At 32.4% G+C, this 19,569-nt stretch overlaps 2 protein-coding genes and 1 non-coding gene across 39 annotated transcripts in view; all 3 read right to left on the bottom strand.

Annotated features, from left to right (window-relative positions):
* LOC125847933 (uncharacterized) overlaps nucleotides 1–19,569 on the bottom strand; it is a 29,246-nt gene continuing 9,677 nt past the window's right edge. For 4 of the 37 annotated variants that reach the window (XM_049527692.1, XM_049527693.1, XM_049527694.1 and 1 more), the window contains 12 exons: nucleotides 5,822–6,016; nucleotides 5,595–5,690; nucleotides 4,469–4,555; nucleotides 4,012–4,101; nucleotides 3,696–3,770; nucleotides 2,904–2,993; nucleotides 2,420–2,515; nucleotides 1,933–2,028; nucleotides 1,622–1,780; nucleotides 824–916; nucleotides 307–384; nucleotides 1–156 (listed from right to left, as the gene is read on the bottom strand). In XM_049527692.1, the coding sequence (XP_049383649.1) occupies nucleotides 34–156; nucleotides 307–384; nucleotides 824–916; nucleotides 1,622–1,780; nucleotides 1,933–2,028; nucleotides 2,420–2,515; nucleotides 2,904–2,993; nucleotides 3,696–3,770; nucleotides 4,012–4,101; nucleotides 4,469–4,555; nucleotides 5,595–5,690; nucleotides 5,822–6,016 (1,278 nt within the window). In that variant the 3' untranslated portion in view covers nucleotides 1–33. Of the gene's footprint in view, nucleotides 157–306; nucleotides 385–823; nucleotides 917–1,621; nucleotides 1,781–1,932; nucleotides 2,029–2,419; nucleotides 2,516–2,903; nucleotides 2,994–3,695; nucleotides 3,771–4,011; nucleotides 4,102–4,468; nucleotides 4,556–5,594; nucleotides 5,691–5,821; nucleotides 6,017–6,218; nucleotides 6,290–6,543; nucleotides 6,638–6,739; nucleotides 8,136–8,233; nucleotides 8,328–9,062; nucleotides 9,274–19,569 lie in introns of those variants that run through there. The other 33 variants (XM_049527656.1, XM_049527657.1, XM_049527670.1 and 30 more) reach the window with 32 other exon arrangements.
* LOC125849590 (U2 spliceosomal RNA) lies at nucleotides 1,331–1,523 on the bottom strand. Its single transcript, XR_007444669.1, has one exon. It is a non-coding gene; the product is annotated as a U2 spliceosomal RNA (small nuclear RNA).
* LOC125847936 (proteinase inhibitor type-2-like) lies at nucleotides 11,335–12,028 on the bottom strand. Its single transcript, XM_049527696.1, has 2 exons — nucleotides 11,935–12,028; nucleotides 11,335–11,835 (listed from the first exon to the last, which is right to left on the bottom strand). The coding sequence occupies exons 1-2, from the start codon at nucleotides 11,978–11,980 to the stop codon at nucleotides 11,444–11,446; spliced, it is 438 nt and encodes a 145-aa protein (XP_049383653.1). The 5' UTR covers nucleotides 11,981–12,028; the 3' UTR covers nucleotides 11,335–11,443.

The following is a 19,569-nucleotide window of genomic DNA, read 5'->3' as shown; positions in this document are numbered from 1 at the left end:
CTAAACACCTAGTAACTGAGTTTAACTCCCACTTTAAAGTCCCTCCTCAATGTCCACTAAAAATTCATCTATGTCAAACTCAGGTTCAGGGGATAAATTAATCAGAGGTGGTAGCATGAAAGGTGCTGGAATTCCTTGGGCACTGATGAAAGAAGCCTACATAAATAACATAAAAAAAAATTAGGTTGTGATAGTTCTCAGAAAGTGTTCAACTTATTTTTTGGGGGATGAAGATAACCACCAAATTCGCCTAAACAGTTCGGTACTATTAATTCGGATGAAGGTCTACAAGGTAGTTTCACTTACTGGGATGTTATTAGGTTGACCCATTTGATAAGTTGGGTGAAATTCATTTCCTTGGCCATCATTTGCCTCCGCCTGCACCTGAAATTGGCATTGTATTACTACTTTAAACCACAAAGTAACTAGCAAAAGTTCCATAATTCATGCCAGGATTCAAATACATGGATCAAAATATGCAATTATCTGTGTGAAGTTGGACATTGACTATTCATTTAGATTGAAACAAATATACATAGTGTGAGACAACAAATAAGGTAGTACTCCAAGAAATTAAAATTACAACAGTTTAGGATTCAAAATATGTACAGAGGAAAAAATCAGTTTGACACTCTTAGTAATCGAGTCATATAAAATATATAGAGGAAGCATTTTGCAGGAAGTACAAGTACGGGTTTATGAAGTTTAAATCACCTCATAGTTTTTTTAAGATGAACAATACCAAAAATTAGCCTAGATAAACAGCACGCTACTGTCAATAGTGATGAAGGTTTTGCACATGTTGAAAGTCATTATAACTCACCAAAATGTTGTTAGGCTGAACATTATAAGGTGGGTCAAATTCATTGCCTTGGCCATCATTTTCCTCACCTCGCACCTGAAATTGGTACAGCTGCTTCAATTTTAGTACTTTAAACTATAAGATAATTAGTAGACATTCCAAATTCATGACAGGATTCAAATACAAGGATCAAAATATGCAATTACATGTGTGAAGTTGAACATTGGCTTCTAAATTAAATTGAAACAAAATTTACATATTGTGAGACTATTTAAAAGTTACTACCCCATAAAACTCAAAAGAGATAGACAGCAAAAGATAGTTTTGACTTTCTTAGGTAGTAATGATGGCAGGTACCAAAATGATGAATAATGTGTTTCTAGGGCAGAAAAAAATAAAGAAGGATGGAGAGAAATGGAGAAAGAAAAGATTTTTGGAGATGTCATCACAAGTACGACTTATTGAAGTTTAAATTTCCTTTTATATATACACATATATACGTGTGTGGGTATTTGTGTGTGTGTGTGTGGAGGGGGGGCTGACTTGTAGTGCAACGCCTAGGCAGTGCGTGAAGGCCCAGGTAGCAGCAAACTACCTAAGTGAGTCTCCCCCCCTGAAAAAAATGTTAATATCATGTGGACCAATGGCCCACATATCAGATGTTTTATATTGATAAGAGCAGATATTGTACCTCATTGTTTTTTAGAAAAAACAACACTACAAATTACCCAGGATAAACAATATGCTAGTGTTATTTGGATTTAGATTAAGTTTGCAAGGTATTTTAAACATGCAGTGTTGAAAGTCACAATCACTCACTGGAATGTTATGAGGCTGAACCATTTGATTAGCCAGGTGAAATTTATTTCCTTGCACATCATCTGCCTCTTCCATTAAAAAATCATCAATGTTGAACTGCGCTTCAGGAGATAAATTAGTCAGAGGCGCTGGAATTGCTTGGTTACTGATGAAAGAAGCCTACATAAATAACATCAAAAAATTAGGTTTCGTTAGTTCTCAGCAAGTGTTCAACTTATTTTTCGGGGGATGAAGATAAGAAACCACCAAATTCGCCTAAATAGTTTGTTGCTGTTAATTCAAATGAAGGTTTACAAGGTAGTTTCACTTACTGGAATTTTATGAGGCTGAACCATTTGACACGCCGGGTGAAATTCATTTCCTTGGCTACCATTCGCATCCTCTTCTACCTGAAATTGGTACTTCAGCTAGAGTAATTTTAGTTCTTTAAACTGTAAGTTAATTAATAAATGTTCCAAAATTCATGGCAGGATTCACTTACATGGATCAAAATATGTAATTATCCATGTGAAGTTGAATATGACTCCTCAGTTAGATCGAAATACAATTTTATATATTTTAACACTAGAAAAAAGGTAATACTCTATAAAATTAAGATAACAATATTTTAGGATTCAAAATAGGTAGACAAGAAAAAATTGGTTCAACTCTATATAGTCATAATGTCATATAAATAAAAATATATCGAGGAAGTATTTTTGCAGGAAGCAGAAGTACAACTTTATGAAGTTTAAATCACCAAATAGTGTTTTTAGCATAAACAACACTGACAAAATAGACTGGATAAACAGCACTTACTGGAATGTTACAAGGTTGAACCACTTGATAAGCTGCGTTAGATTCATTTCCTTGGCCATCATTTGCCTCCTTTTGCACCTGAAATTGGCACGGTAGCTAGTGCTATTTTAGTACTTTAAACTTCAAGACAACTAACAAACGTTCCAAAATTCATGTCGGGATTCAACTACATGGTTCAAAATATGTAATTATCTCTGTTAAGTTGAACATTAACTCTTCATTTCGATCGAAATAAAATATACATATTTTGAGACTACAAAAAAGGTACTTCTCCATAAAATTTAGATTACAACATTTTAGGATTTAAAATAGGTAGACAGGAAAAGATCGGTTTGACTCTCTGAGTAGTAATCGTGTTATACAAAATATATAGAGGAAGTATTTTTGCAAGAAGTACAAGTACGACTTTATGAAGTTTATATCACTAAATAGTGTTTTTAGGATTAACAACACCAACAAATTAGCTAGGATAAGTGGCACTCACTGGAGGCTTATTTGGTTGAACCATTTGATAAGCTGGGTGAACTTCATTTCCTTGGCCATCATTTGCCTTGTCCTGCACCTGAAATTGGCACTGTAGCTCATTCCAATTTAGTACTTTAAACTGTAAGATAACTAACAAACATCACAAATTCATGGCAGGATTCAAATACATGGACCAAAATATGTAAATATTTGTGTGAAGTTGAACACTGACTCTTCACTTGGATCAAAATAAAATTTACATATTTTGGGACTACAAAAAGATACTACTCCAAAAAATTACAATAGTTTAGGATTCAAAATAGGTAGATAGGAATAGACCGGTTTGACTCTCTGAGTAGTAATCGTGTCATATAAAATATATATAGAGGAAATATAAAATATATAGAGGAAGTACAATATTGCGGGATACAAAAGAGGTAGACAGCCAAAGACCGTTCCGACATTCTAAGAAGTGATAATATCATATAAAATATATAGAGGTCGGTCAGAAGTACAAGTACGACATTATGAAGTTTAAATTTCATTTATATATATATATATGGGGGACACCAAGCCTGACTTGTAGTGCAACGACTAGGCGCAGCGAAGGCCTAGGTAAGCAAGCTATCTTAGTGAGCCTTCCCCCTGAAGAAAATGTCAATATCATGATGACCAATGGCCCACGTATAAGATATTAAATTGATAAGAGCATACATTGTACCTCATTTCTTTTATGATGATCAATGTGCTATTTTTATTTGGAATAAAGTTTACATGGTACTATGTAGGGTTGAAAGTCACTATCACTCACTGGAATGTTATGAGGCTGAACCATTCGATTAGCAAAGTCAAATTTATTTCCTTGGACATCATTTTCCTCTTCCACCTGAAACAGGTATGGTAGTTAGTGTAATTTCAGTACTTTAAACTGCAAGATAATTAATAGATGCTCAATGATTTGTGATGGATCGATGAATAGGGGATCAGAATATTTAACAATCAGTGTGAAGGTCAACATTGACTCTCAATTTTATCAAAATAAATTTACCTATTCTGAGACTACGTAAAGTGCACAGAGTAGAATTCAAATTAAAATTTTAGGATTCAAAATAGGTAGACAGACTTACTGGAATGTTATTAGGCTGAAACATTTGACAGGCTGAGTGAAATTCATTTCCTTGGCCAACATTTGCGTCCTCTTCTACCTGAAATTCGTACTGTAGCTAGTTAATAAATGTTCCAAAATTCATGGCGGGATTCAAATACATGTATCAAAATATGTAATTATCCATGTAAAGTTGAACATTGACTCCTCATTTAGATCGAAATACAATTTTATATATTTAAAGAATAGAAAAAACATACTACTACATAAAATTAAGATAACAATATTTTAGGATTCAAAATAGGTAGACAAGAAAAAATCGGTTCGACTCTAAATAGTCATAATGTCATATAAATAAAAAATATATCGAGGAAGTATTTTTCGGGAAGCACAAGTACGACTTTGTGAAGCTTAAATCACCTAATAGTTTTTTTAGCATAAACAATACCAACAAAATAGCCTGGATAAACAGCACTCACTGGAATGTTATTAGGTTGAAGCACTTGATAAGCTGGGTGAGATTCATTTCCTTGGCCATCATTTGCCTCTTGCACCTGATATTGGCACTGTAGCTAGTGTTATTTAGTACTTTAAACTGTAAGATAACTATAACAAACATTCCAAAATTCATAGCAGGATTCAACTACATAGATCAAAATATGTAATTATCTCTGTGAAGTTGAACACCGACTCTTCATTTAGATCAAAATAAAATTTAAATATTTTGGGACTACAAAAAGGTACTACTCCATAAAATTTTAAGGCTAAATAACTTAATATGTTTTGTAAGATAGCCACTCAAACTTAGTCTGTGAAAAAATAGACACTAGAACTAGGCAAAAGTGTGTGCATCTAAGAGCAATGGCGTGCTTCTACTGTGTTAAATAGACTAAAAATATAAGTATAACTAAAAAATAAAATAAATACAATAAGAATAAAGAAATGCAACCCTGCACCCCAAGATCATCCCCTCCATTTCCCCATCCCCATACTGTCCGCTCATTTCTCATACCAGAGACATCCTTCACTTCATAATTATGGAGTCTTCTCCTTGTCTTGATCTTTATCTGTATTCCTGATTTATTTTTCCCCTTCATTTGCCGGCAGAGTAATTTTTCCAATGCAAACCCAATTGAAAATTTTTTGGATAAAAGTTCTGTCATCACCTTCGCGAGAAAATTGATACATGAAAAGGAGAATCATTATTGTGTTGTATTTTTCTCTTTGTTGGAAGAGTTGAAGGAATCTAGAAGAAGCTATGAGTGGACGTGGTGGCGCTACCATGTTATACATTTGTGTCTATAAGACACTTCTGTTCAAGCGTATCCAGTCACTTGCTAAGTTTTGAGTGTTTATTTTACAAAATGTGCCAAGTTTAAGGGGCTAGTTAGGGCATTTGGCAAAATTTAAATTACACTAGTTAGGATTCAAAATAGGTAGACAGTAAAAAGATCAGTTTTGACTCTCTCAGCAGTAGCGTGTCATATAAGATATAGAGGAAGTATTTTGCAGGAAGTACGAGTACAACTTTCTGAGCTTAAATCACCTAATAGTTTTTTTAGGATAAACAACACCAACAAATTTGCCTGGACAAACAGCACTCACTGAAATGTTATTAGATTGAACCACCTGATAAGCTGGGTTAGAGTCATTTCCTTGGCCATCATTTGCCTCCTTTTGCACCTGAAATTGGCACTGTAGCTAGTCCTATTTTAGAACTTTAAACTTTAAGAAAACTAACAAACGCTCAAAAATTCATGTCGGGATTCAGATATATGGTTCAAAATATGTATTGCAGGATACAGAAGAGGTATACTAATATATAAACCAACCTTAGATGTCTGGAGTGGAACGATGTCAGAGAGGAAATCGAAAAGCTCTTCATCCCTTATGGCCCTAGCAAAGTCATAACGCTTCAGAGTTCGGCATTTGCCTTGATCAGCTTGCATCCACGCACGAAGGGTGAGCTCCATGATGAACATCTCAATTGCTTTCGAAAGCAAAACCGTAGAATGTGCGCTAACCATCTGAATTTACTCATTCCCAATAATGGTTAAAAAAAATTGAAGTACCCACTCCCCAGTTAGAGACAGCAGATCAATAAAAGTTAAGACAAGTAGTAAATCAAATGTTTCAAGTTCCAACTACTAGCAAGTGAAGAAAATAAAATAAATTAAAAGTTACAACCACGGCTAATGTCAATGGACTAAGTCAGAGCCACGAACATACCTTTACTTGATCATTTGACTTCATAGCCCGTCTGATCCTTGAAATGGGCATCTCAGGTTTTCTCTTTGGATCTACAGATAAAATGAAGCGGCTGCATGAAGGTAAAATCAACAGGAAAAAACAGCAGCATATGTATTATTGCAAAATTTCCATATATGACATATCTTTATGCAATGATTCGAGATACTTCTAACAAAATCAATATATGTGAGGGCCGTGGCTGGTCTTAAAATGGCCCAAAGCTTAAGAATATCCTTAGATTACTCATGAATGGAATATATCAGAAGTCTCTGTAGGTAAACATGTGTGAGGAGCCAAAAAACACCTGCACGTAGAATTTCTTCCTTTTGTCGATTCCAGAAACAGGAGAGATTTTCTTTTAGCAATTGCATAAACCTTGGGTCCCTTTCATCTTCATCCTACATATACAAGGAAACCAAAGGGACAAATCTCAGCTTAAATCAAACGTAGCTATATGCAAAAAGTTCCTCATGAAAACTAGACTTTATTGTATTGATTACCTGCTGAATTTTGTTGTTACTTGGCATGGAGCTATGCATACGAATCGGTATTTGCAATTCTGAAGGTAGTGCTGATGAGGATTTTGGGAGTTCCATTCACGAACTATCAAAATCCATGTCTTCTCTATATTGGATCATATCAGGGGAAGAAGGGCCTTTAAATAGCAGGAGCACCATGTCGTAACTCCCTTTTCCTTCTTGCCCCCACCCCCAAGAGAGTTACTAGGCATTAATTTTGAAGTCATCGCTAGTTCCATATTTATTAGGATTAGTTCTAAGATGTGTTCATCATTAATAAAGAAACGACCCTTCATTTAACCATTGATTGGATTTCTTTATGAAGACGTGTGAACAATAAATGTTTATTTGTCGTGCTCTAGATGTTTGACCTCGAGAGTACCTTACAAATAGAATCACACATTTCAACAACAACAACAACATATCCAATGTAATCCAAAAAAGAGGGTTCTGACCTTACCCCTACCTTAGGGGTAGAGAGGTTGTTACCAATAGACCCTCAGCTCAAGAAAAAACAGTCAAAAGCAGATCGAAAAAAAGGAAATATCGAAAATGAAGAAGCAATGGCAAAATACCATAGACAGTATGATAAAGCATTGAACTGTACAACAAAATAATGCTACGACTGCTATAATCATGGGACGAATCTATGACATGGTTAAGCTAAGGATCTCTAACGTTAGTGGTAATATTGTTATTTAGAATTAAAAACAATACTATTTACTTGTTGTTTGCAGAAAGAACTGGCACACCCAAGTTGATCGATCATAGTCCATATAAAATTCCTGTATAATTTCCCACCAGTGCTACAGTGTATTACACTCTCAGTTCTTTTTCATCATTACCTGACAACAAAAGGTTCCAAAATCTGGGTGATAATAGTTCACAGACCACAAATTTCACATGGAAGTTATATGCACTTCCACAAAATTATGGAAACAGAATTCTACTCCCAAAAAATAACAACAACTACATAGCCAGTTAAATCCCACAAGTGGGGCCCGGGATGGTAGATCTATTATTTGTGGCCAATAAGCAGTAAAATCATTCAAATCAGAATTATGAAAGAAGTCAAGAACTAAACAAAGGTATAAGAAAATATATGTTAATACTGTTGCTTTGCCTCAACATCACTGCCAACTAATGTTGGTGCAAAAAATGTACAATAAATCACTTAATTAATCTACTGTAACAAGCTTCATAAACATGTTTAGTGAAATATTTTGATGTCTAAAGAATGTCCAGCAAAAATCATAATGACAATCATGCGAACTTGAAGAAACAATGATAGCAAGGTAAATCACATCAAGCTTGGATTTGGACGTACCAATTTATTCTTAAGCATCTTCAAAAGGACTGATCGAAGGATTGGGCAACTCTATAATGTAATAAAGTGATCTCAAAATCAGAATGAAAATCATACAAACTTTTAAAATATATTATCAAAGAAATGAAATAGCAATCTTAAATTTGGACCTGTCCAAGTTGTTCTTGAGCATCTTCCAAAAGGAGAGCCGAAGGAATGTGCAATCCTCCAATATGATAACATCATTTTTCCTTTGTTAAGTAGCTAATAGGATCAGCAAACATATGTGTTATGCCACACATGGTAATACATAATAATGTTAATAAGAAAAAAACATCAAGATCATGAGAAATAGATAACAAATACAATGCAATCACACTAATCAAATAACATGAGTTCAAAGTACTTAGAGTTTCAGTTATCAGGTGGGTCATGGGTCATCTAAAAAACGAGGAACGTTTTCCTTTCCTTGAGGATTTACAGGATCAATCAAGTTAATGGAAATTGGGGTTTTCTTGATTTTTTTAACATAAAGTTGAATATATATACACTCATATAGCATACAAAAAGAAACAGCGCCTGGGATATCTCAATTGGATTACCTAGGGAAAAAAATGTGCTTCTTTGGTGATTGTTACAAGGTGAATTAGAGATTTCAAATTTTTAAAATTTCAAGAAATCAAGATAATATTCGATATTATGACTTGCCAACTAGATTTTCTTCAGAAATTGGGGCTTTCTTGATTTGAGAACATAAAGTTGAATATATATGGCATGCATCCAAATAGAAAGAAACATCACCTAGGATAGCTCAATTTGATTACCTAGTGCAAGAAATTGCTCCTTTTGGTGGATGAATTAGAGATTTGAAATTTCAAATTTAAAATTTCAAGAAATCAAGATAATGTTCAATATTGTGACTTGCCGAGTAGATTTTCTTCATAACATTGTAAGTAATACGGTCAAAGATATTATAGTACTACTACTTCTCTTACTAACCAGAAAGAAGAAGCAAAACCTAATGTGTAAGAAGTAGTTTTCTTCTCCGTCGATTCAACGCAACTCCATTTGTCGAGTTCAAGATAGCACCAAATAATTTTTTATTGCAAATTCTGGACGAATTTTGCGACAAGATATCATCGGACGATTTCAAGAACACCATTTTCTTAGCTATCCTTCACACTTCTGAGAGCAAACGCGTTTGTTCGCCTTTCTGGGTTTGCCTCAATTTAAATACATTGTTTCCGTGGTGAATGGACAATGTAAGCTTTATTCTTTTGCGGTAAATAAAAATATCAGTATATAATTAATTAATATAGGAAAAATTATAAAAATCTCACATTTTAGTTTACTTATTACCATTAACCCCTATAAGTTTTACAAATCTCCAAAATTCCTCATTTTCGCACATTAGACTAGTGTATCAACGCTTATATTATTATATCTCGCGCATGAGATTAATGTATCAACACTTATATTATTGTATCTCGCCATCAGATTAATGTATCAGAGCTATAAGCGCTGATACACTAATCTGATGCGCGAAAATGAGGGATTTCTGTAATTATAAACTTTTAAGGGATAAATTGTAATTTTGTCTTAAAAGTATGTGATTTCTGTAATTTGTCCATATATATATAGTATATGATAAATACTACTACTAATAAAATATAATATAAAATACTATTTACTTTGAGAAAATATTTGTAATTTTATACTTTTCTGTACTAACTTATGTATCATTTTTTAGATTTCAAGAGTCAAATAAATTTTTTTATTATAATTTTTTTATTTTTTTTTTTAATATCTTAAATTTTTAACTGTTATGACCTATATTACTTTTCATGTTGTTTCCAATTATGTAAAATTTATTTGAATAAACTTAAAGATTCTCAATTTCATGGAGAAAATTAAACTAGTTGTCTCTTGAAATCTGAATGATGCTATATAAATTGAATAGTTTTAAGATATGTATCAAGTGTGTCTGGTAGGAATTAGGAGGAGAAACAATTTTCAAGACTCTCTTTAACTTCATCACACATGTCACCACCAACTAATTTACCTCTATGGCACACACACTTTGCCTGCTCCCCACCCCACTTTCCGCTCAAACCCATACATACATTTGTGATTTGAATCAAGCTACGACTTATGTATGGAATTCAAATTGAGATTCGACTAGACTCATGATTTGAACCTAATTTGGGACCCTACTCCCGACTTTGCCCTAATGTAGGACTTGACTCAACCTCGAACTTTGGTCCTGATTTGGGATCCAACTTCGACCTTGACCCAAAATTCACCCTCAACCTATAGCTTTATCCTTACTCAAGACTCGAGCATAACCCAAAACACCTTGCTTAAAGATAGTATTGTTGACACTAAATTTTGGTACATTTCGTTTCTTATAATTAAGAAATGTCACAGAGATTCTTATTCCTGATCAATTTATCAATTTACATTCACATATTTTTAACACTAATTTCAATCAATAAATCCCCAAAAAAACTACCTTCTACCTTATTTTTAAATATTTTAATTAATTATAATTAATTGCTTTTATATTAAAAAATCGCAAAAAACATGTTGATATTTTGGTTCAAATAGCATCCTTTTTTTTTTTTTTTTTTGACTCTATTATTATAACTTGAAATAAATCAATAGTTTACCCTACAATATTTAAGCCAAATACGTATACTGAATTACTATAATAGTTATATAGTTCGTGCATATACTTTGGAAGATTAATTAGGATAAAAAACAATCATTAATATATTTCATTTTTAAAGAAAAAATCAAATTCGAATTTAATCTAAACCAGTTTCCCTTTTTTAAATAAAATAAAATAAAAATCTGAACCGGTTCAAAATCTAAAGTGTGATGTATTTAGGACCCAATTTATTCATCAAAATTTCGAATAAGAACTGGCCCAATTTGACTCAATACTCGGCCCAAATACGGACCCAATCCCATCCAACTCAAACATCCTTACCTTTTCTTTTCTCCAATCAGAATCTGCCACGTCATTGAAAATGAAAGAAGCACAACCTCACCCACAGATTATTTTGATCCAACGGTTCACAAATGTCCATCCTTTAAATCATTTTCATAGATGATGATCAGGCGGCCCAAATTGATTCTAAACCAAATCAGATTTTTAATCACCAAAACCCTAGAATCTAATTATTTCCAAAAAAAATTGAAACGCTTCCTCCCTATTTAATCAATTAGTTTAATAATAAAAATTACTAATAACTATAGAGTTGAGAAGTAATATGAAACTAGTGCTTCATTAAACTCGTCCACATTACTAGAGATCAGCATATATAATGCACACATTTGTTACTAATAAATTGCAACAAAGGATTAATTAGAAATACTTAAGCAACTGCCTTGGGTTCAGGACTCTCTCCTTCACACACAAAATCACCTTCTTGATCGAAATAGTAGCAACCCTGGTAGCCGGTGCAACAGGTGGTACAACCCGTGGGTTTAATTATCATCTTTCCTTCAGAACGAGGACATTTTGAATAGGCAATTTGTGTATCACACTCATAGGAACAATCATTTGGGTTTCTGGGGTCAGACTCCCCTTCACAAACTAAATCTCCATTAGCACTGTAATATTTGCAACCCTTGTAGCCCGAGCAACAATTGGTGCATATGGGCTTTTCCGGACTTCCTTCGGAACGTGGGCATAGTCCATACCCAAAATTACCACATATTCTTGGACACACCTTGGCATCAACAGTGTTTACAAGAAGAAACATCCCTACAACAAATATATGTTAATTAATGATGGAAAATCAACACTACATTTGTATGTATCAAAGAAGATAATAAAAAGAAAAAAAGACAGAGAAAATCTTACCAAGAACAAGTAGGCAAGCAATGAAGCTAACTTTGTGAACAGCCATTATGAATGCTTTTTCTATCTTGTTTTCTTTGTTGTTGAATTTTGAGTGAAAAGCACTATCCTTCTCCACCTATTTATAGCAAAACGAGTTATTTTCTACGTTCACTTTTATTGAGTATTATTTTAATAATAAAATTATCACTTTTAACATGTCAAAAGAATACTTTTAACGTATAAAGTTATTATGGGCAAATTTAAGTGAATTTTTTTTTATTTGATATGAAATACAACTAACAAAAATTGTGTGACACACCTATAGTTATTACTTATTAGACACAACCAAGAGAATCAAAGTTGCATGAGGTAGCTATAGTTGTTAAAAATGTAAAATCTATTTCATTGGCACGTTTTTGTTATGGATATATAATATCTTGTGGGTTCGTTAGCATATTCTAATATTATTATAATACATTTTGGTATAAAGAGAATCCAATTTTCTCACGTTTGGTTGACTTAAATGTTAAATTTGAGAAAATGACTTACCTTTAAAAATTAAGAAAAAAATATTTTTCAAAATTCTACTTTATTCTTAAAAAAAAATTTCTTACCTTACCCCGTATCCGACTGATTTTTTTGTAATTTTCCTATTTTTAAAATTTCAAATATTTTTTTACCCCTACCCACACATAAAAAAATTAAAAATCATTTTTGAAAAATATTTCAAACTTTAAGATTTGTTTTTACCTCACCCAACACCTACCCCCACACACAAAAAAATTATTTTGGTTAAATATTTCAATTTTTTTTCCAAAAAGTCACTTTTTACCCCTCGCCACCCTCCGTCAAAAAAAAAAAAATTAACAAAATTTTGACATTTAATTCAAATTTTAAAAAAAATTCCACCCCTCCCCCCGCCGTCACCCCCTCCCCAGTAAAAAAAAATTATTTAAAAAAATATATATATATATTTCATTTTACGCCATCCTTACCCCTACCCTAGACATCCCCCAACCACCACCCCTGTCAATTTTTTTTGAAAAAAATTATTATTTTTGAAAAATAATTCACATTTTTAAAATTCATTTTTTCACCACCGGGTCAAAAATTATTTTTCTAAAGTGTATTTTCTAGTCTCAATCCAAAAAAATAAAAAATTCTGAAAATATTTTTCATTCACCAACCAAACATGAAAAAATAAGTTAAAATTCCACTTATTTTTTCAGGAAAACATTGTTCTTCGTACCAAACACACCTTATATTTAGTACTAGTCGAATATTTTTATATTTATATTTAGAGAGAGTAATTTAGGTTTCAAAAGGACAAGTCACGGACTGGGGTCTCCAACAAGCAAAATGATGACAGGAAAGATTTTTGAAGGAAAAGGAGATATCATCATGTCGACATATTTTAGTTTGATATATACTTTTCAGGGAAATTAATATTAAAGAAAAAAATTAGTTTTCTAGTTAAGTTTTTGTTGTATTCTACAAATGGAAATAGTTTTCCGATAAGCATTTTTGTTGCATATTAGACGGTTTGGCCAAAGAAAGTAGAAGTGGTTTTGGGAGGAAACTTGAATTTTCAAAAATTTGGGAGGATCATTTCTCACACAAATACATTTTTATTCTTTTCACAAAATTGATACTAATATTTATCTATTGACATCTATGTTATATCGATAACACATCTTATACAAAAGTTGCAAACGTTTTTTAAATTTTAATCAACCGTGGACCAACAATGAACAACGTAGAGACTATCGAAGGAATTATTATTCAATTTATAAAATTAAAATAAAACTAAAAAATCTCATTTTATCCTTAAATTCTTTTTAAGAATATAAGCATTATAAAATTCCAAAAAAAATAAATTTCTCTATAATAATAAGATACATATATAAGATATTTTTTGAAAACGTTCAAAGATAAATAACAGTTTTGTATACTCCCTCTATCTCAATTTATGTAACACATTTCATTTTTTTAGAGTCAAATGGTTTAAGTTTGATCAGAAATTTGCGCAAAAAATTTTCAATTTTTTTTTGAAATAAAATTTATATATTTTTAAACTACGTAAAAAGTACTATAAGTCACAATAATTGACATTTCACAATATTTAAAAGATATATAAAAAATTTACAATAAAAAATAGACTTATTTAAGTCTCAAAATTCAAAATGTATCACGTAAATTTGAGACGGGTGACTAATTTTAATTTCTTAAAGAGTGGGAGTATACACATATAAAACGTGCAAATAAAGTTAGTCAAAAGTATTTAGTGGGCTCAGACTCAGTTATCTGGCTCTCACTAGCTATCCTTTTCACTTTATCTGACAAAAAAATTCATAAGAAATTATATTTTTATTTGTTTAGCATTAATTTGATATTTCTATAGAATAATAAATTTATTATATTATTTTTTAAAATTAAAATAATTTGAATATTATAAAAATATATTAAGAAATAGCTATAGTTAATAAATAAGGATCTATTTTTCGTATAACGAACAAATAAAAATAAACGAAAGGAGTAATTAATCATGCTTAACGTGACTTTCTAAATAATGTGATATTGCTTATGAAACATAAGAACAAGAAGCTAGGTTTTTTTATTTTTTAGTCATCTATTTCCACATTAATTATCCCCACAATATATTGAAATACGTTAGTATTATTATTGGAAACAAAATGCATGATGATTGATAGAGTAACAGAAAGAGGAGAAATATTTTAGATTGTTACTGAACTTTGAATAGCTCCTCAAAAGTCGTTCAATTTTTAAAAAATCACTTAAAAAGTCATTACTCTAAATCTCTAGGTGACAAATTTGATTGGTGGAATGGGATGGATTGGTAAAATAATTTTTTTCTTTTTAAGTAATGATTTTGAATAATAAAAACAAAATTAAATAACGTTCTAATTTTTTTTTCAAAAGTAACGATCATATGAAATATTAACTACGATCCTCTAAAACACACAAAGCCAAAAAAGTTGGTGATAGCATCACCGAAAAGCCCGAAATACAAAAGGTAAAGACAATTGCTTGTGTATAGAGAAATTGACTACCTTTGTTAAAAATAGTAAATTTGTTTTTTTTTTTAATTTTGATAATTCAACGCACAGTTCAAAATCCATATGATAGATTTACGGTATACCCATACGGCATAACTTGTGTCACGTGATTTTTTTTTTAATCTCGTAAGTTGTAAGGACATAACTTGTGTGTTGCAAATTTTACCTTGTAATACATCACTTGTGCCTTCCAAAAAAAAATTTGCCTTGCATTTTTTTAAAAAAATTCCAATGTTATTGGTATTTTCGATCACTCTTTTTGTTACATAAAGTGTTGAAGAAGAAAAGTTAAAAGACCACCAAAAAACAAGTGCATTGTTTCACTTGATGTATTGGAGAGAGTAGTTGTTAATAAACATTCACCCCAATAAACTCTCCACTATTTCACTTTGTGTAAATACAAGTAATTTGGTGAATGATCCCTTTGGAGAGGAAAAAATCAGATTGTACTTTACCATTTCCTAATTCAAAAGAATTGTATGTTCTTATTTCTTTAACCTTGGAATGAAATTGTCTTTCTACCATGGAAAGGAAAGATTGTAAAATAGAAAAACATTTGATTTAGTGCTTAGAAGATGAGTCCAAGTAGCTCTATTAAAGTCATCAACAATTGTTAAAAAAATACCTAAAACCATCATGTGTGTCAGTTTTATAAGGTCCCCAGGTATCAACATGAATTTTAGTAGAAATAAAACTTTTAGAAAAAGGCAATTTTGATTGCCTTGTCATTAGACATATAGTACAAGGAGAAGAAAATTTAGAACAAGATAATGAAAATGGAACAATTTTTTTCATATTACTGAATGGCATGTGACCCAACCTATAATGCCATAATTTTTCTTTTACATTTGAATCAAAGAAACTAGAATAGTAAACTAAAGACACTTGCTACTGAATTTGAAAAATGTAAACTACTAGTGCTAGAATTTGAAAAATGTAAACTACTAGTGCTAGAATTTGATAGACTTTGTGAAATCTACTGGTTGATTTTCTGGATTGAAATTGGACAGACTATTTCCAGGGACTGTTGGTTGACTTGACTTGAAGACATATAGACCTCCTTGTTCTTTACCAAGCACCAGAGGGCTTTTCCGTGAAGGGCCCTGCAACATGAAACAAGTGTTAGGAGTGAAAAGCATAATTTACGAATAGAAAGTAGATTGAATTTGAAATAAGGAATGTAAAGAACATAATGCAGAAATAGTTTAGATAACAAATATATCGATCCCGAATGAGTGACTTTTACTTTCTGGGAATTTAGGAGAGTCACCATAATAGATTTAGGCAAAGGACTGAAGCTAGAGAAGAAATTTTTACTAAATGTCATATGTTGCACTATCCAGTATCCAAGAATCACTGTCAACTTTAAACAAACAAGCATATGAATTAAAAAATTTGGTCATACCTGCACAAGTGATTTTTGCAGATGCATCACCAGTTCCTGTAGACTTCTGGTTCATCTTTTGCAAAAGTTGCATAAGTTGTGCAACATCTCTTGATTGAGAGATACATATCAGTAGAATTGTCTAATGTCTGCTGATTTGTTTCTACAGTATTAAAAACATTGTTGACCATAGCTCCTTTCTGGTACCTTTTGGTTTTAGTGAACTTGAAATCGGCAGGGAATCCATGAATCTTATAGCATTGATCAATAGTGTGTCATATTTTCTTGCAGTAATTACATGTCAAGTTGTTTTCCTTGATGGGATTGCCTTGCTGATTCTTATAGTCATCAAATCTCCTACCTCCTCTATTACCAACAAGAAAGGATGACGATTCTCCTGCTTAAGCAGGAGTAGCATGAATTTCTCTCTGTTTTTCATCTTGGATCATGAGAGATAGTATGCTTGACCAATCCTAGGGAGAAAAGAAGACAACAAAATATTACTCCCGACTCCTATAAAAGTGTCATTCAACCCAATAAGAAATTGGAGTAGCCTCTCATTTTGATGGGCTTTCACTCCTTTTTCCTTTGCACCACATTCTCAAAAAAAAACTACAAGCAGAAAAAGTGTTAAGTATCTAACTCATCCCATCAACTTTTCATTTTTGTGAATTAAGCAGAAATACTTGAATTTCTTTGAACTACAGCATTCAAATCCTTTTGTAATTGAAATAATTTTGCCCCATTATCCTGACCAAATCTGTCTTCTATGTCTGACCATAAGACCTTGGCGCTTTTGGGATATAAGACAAATTCAACAATCTATTTTGAAAGAGAATTCAAGAGCCAAGACAAGACCATATTATTACATCTTGCTCAAGTCTTTCGAAGTTCTATATCAGTAGGAACAATTAGAGATCCATTAATGAATCCTAGTTTGTTCTTAGCTGAAAGAGCAATGATAACAGCCCTTCTTCAGCCGCCATAACTCCTTCCATCAATGATAGTGTCTACAAGGTTCATGCTCGGATAATCAGAAGGGTGAATGTCGAAAGCATGTGAAGAATCCACTGCATTAGTTGCAGGGATTGCATCACTCTTTTCAGTAGTTTAGAGTTGAGTACTTTGATTATTAGTCATTTTCAGAAGGAAAAAAAAACGCAGCAAAGTTAGAGATTAGCACTGCTCTAATACCATGTAGAAGTAAATAGAGAAAACTAAAGAAAAATCTTCTTATATTTATGTACAAAGACCTCTATTTATTTAGAAAAAACAACCAACTTATTGGTAATGACTCAACCCTAAAATAAATACATACAATCAAATAAAGGAAGGTAATATTTTCTACACCTAAAAAAGGAAAAATAATATTTTTAGTACACTAAGTAAACATATCGTGTAATTGAAAAATATACCCACAATAAATGTGCTTCTAAATCAAATGTCTTTTTCTTGATTTGGAAACATTGGAAGCACAAAATATAACCCAAACTGAAATGTCAATAATTCAAGTGTGAAGTGAAGTCCAACCAAGCTCAACAAAACATAAACTTGTGAACTGATTTGCAGGTTGATTCCATGGCGGATCAAAACAACAATGAAGGAGAAGATTACACAGTTATAAACTGCAATTTGCCCAATGATGCAGTAGAGCGAATACTCATAGGGCTTCCGGTCAGATCGCTGCTCCAGTTTAAGTCTGTCTGCAAATCATGGTATAATATCATAAAGAGCCGTAATTTATCAAAATTTACCGCAATCATCAAATCTCTCATCCTCCTTCAGCCATTATAGCTTACAAAAAAAAATAATGTTAGCTCCTTCTGGCCTAATTTATTTTTGCTCCATCTTCATCCTGTTATATCCAACATTGAACAGTTCAAAATATTGTTCAATGTTGGATATAACAGGATTAAGATAGAGCGAAAAGAAATTAGGCCATAGCTAACATTTTTGTTTGTAAGATAAAATGAGAGAAGGAGGACGAGGGTTTTGATGGTTGTAGTAAATTTTGATAAAATTACGACTCTTGATGAAATTGTACCATGATTTGCAGACAGACTTAAACTAGAGCAGCGATCTAAACGGAAGCCCTATGAGTATCCGCTCCACTGTATCTTTGGGCAAATTGCAGTTTATAACTGCGTAATCTTCTTCTTCATTGTTGTTTTGATCCGCCATGGAATCAACCTGCAAGTCAGTTCAGAAGTTTACATTTGGGGTAAAATGCGGTAGTTACGTGCGGCTGGGTGTAATTGCTATATTCTAGCCAACAGTAGGTAGCTATGCTAACCCTACTGGAAAAGATATTTATATACTAACCCGAGCTTCAGAGTTAAAATTACGAAAATACCCTTAGCCCATTTTGGTAACAATAAATTTAGAATCTTATAATACTTGCTACAACTGTCTTGTCTGAAGAGATACCTCCATTAGCCAAATAGGTATTGTCTTCATCAACCTTTCTAAGTTTTTCTATTGTCGCTTTTGATCATCCTTCTTTCTAAATTTATGCGCTTTAAGTGATAGCAAGGTAAGTCTGAATCAAGTAAACCCATTTTAGGTGTGTTCCTGTTGAAGAGAAAAAGGCGGACTTCAAGTTCATATATCTTAGCGATGAATTTGGTGGGACTACAATTGAATCTTGCATTATGATTTTTTCATTATTGAAAGAAAACTTTGTTGTCGAAAAAGAGGGTGAACAATTCAACCAGATCTTGACGACAAACAAATTCAACAAAACTATCTCCTATATATCTGATTTGTGCGAATGTCCCTATTTGAAGGGTAACAATTGAAGTCCAGACCATTTAAAGGTCAATACAGGCAAATTCATCATCTTTTGTATGTGGAAGGATTGGTCTCCAATCAGAAACTTCACTCTGATTCACTGTTTTTCACATTAGGCTTTAGTAAAGTTAAAGGTAATTACACAGGTAAGGAATATAACTAAAGAGTTTTTTTGGGGGGGATGAAGATAAACAAACCACCAAATTAGCCTCAACAGTTCGTTACTGTTAATTCGAATGAAGGTTTACAAGGTAGTCTCACTTACTGGAATGTTATTAGGCTGAACCATTTAAGCAGCCGCGTGAAATTCATTTCCTTGGCCACCATTTGCCTCCTCTTCTACCTGAATTTGGTACTGCTATTTTAGTACTTTAAACTGTAAAGATAAATAAGAAATGTTCCAAA

Source organism: Solanum stenotomum, chromosome 12, assembly GCF_019186545.1.
Source record: "Solanum stenotomum isolate F172 chromosome 12, ASM1918654v1, whole genome shotgun sequence".
NCBI lineage: Eukaryota > Viridiplantae > Streptophyta > Magnoliopsida > Solanales > Solanaceae > Solanum > Solanum stenotomum.
Note: the sequence above shows the minus strand (reverse complement) of the source record. Positions and strands in the feature narration are given on the sequence as shown.

Excerpts from the sequence above, each read along its gene's own strand:
- LOC125847936 (XM_049527696.1), bottom strand. The coding sequence starts at position 11,980 with ATGGCTGTTCACAAAGTTAGCTTCATTGCTTGCCTACTTGTTCTTG. Across the intron at positions 11,836-11,934 it reads TGCTTGCCTACTTGTTCTTG|GGATGTTTCTTCTTGTAAAC; the intron begins GTAAGATTTTCT and ends TATTTGTTGTAG.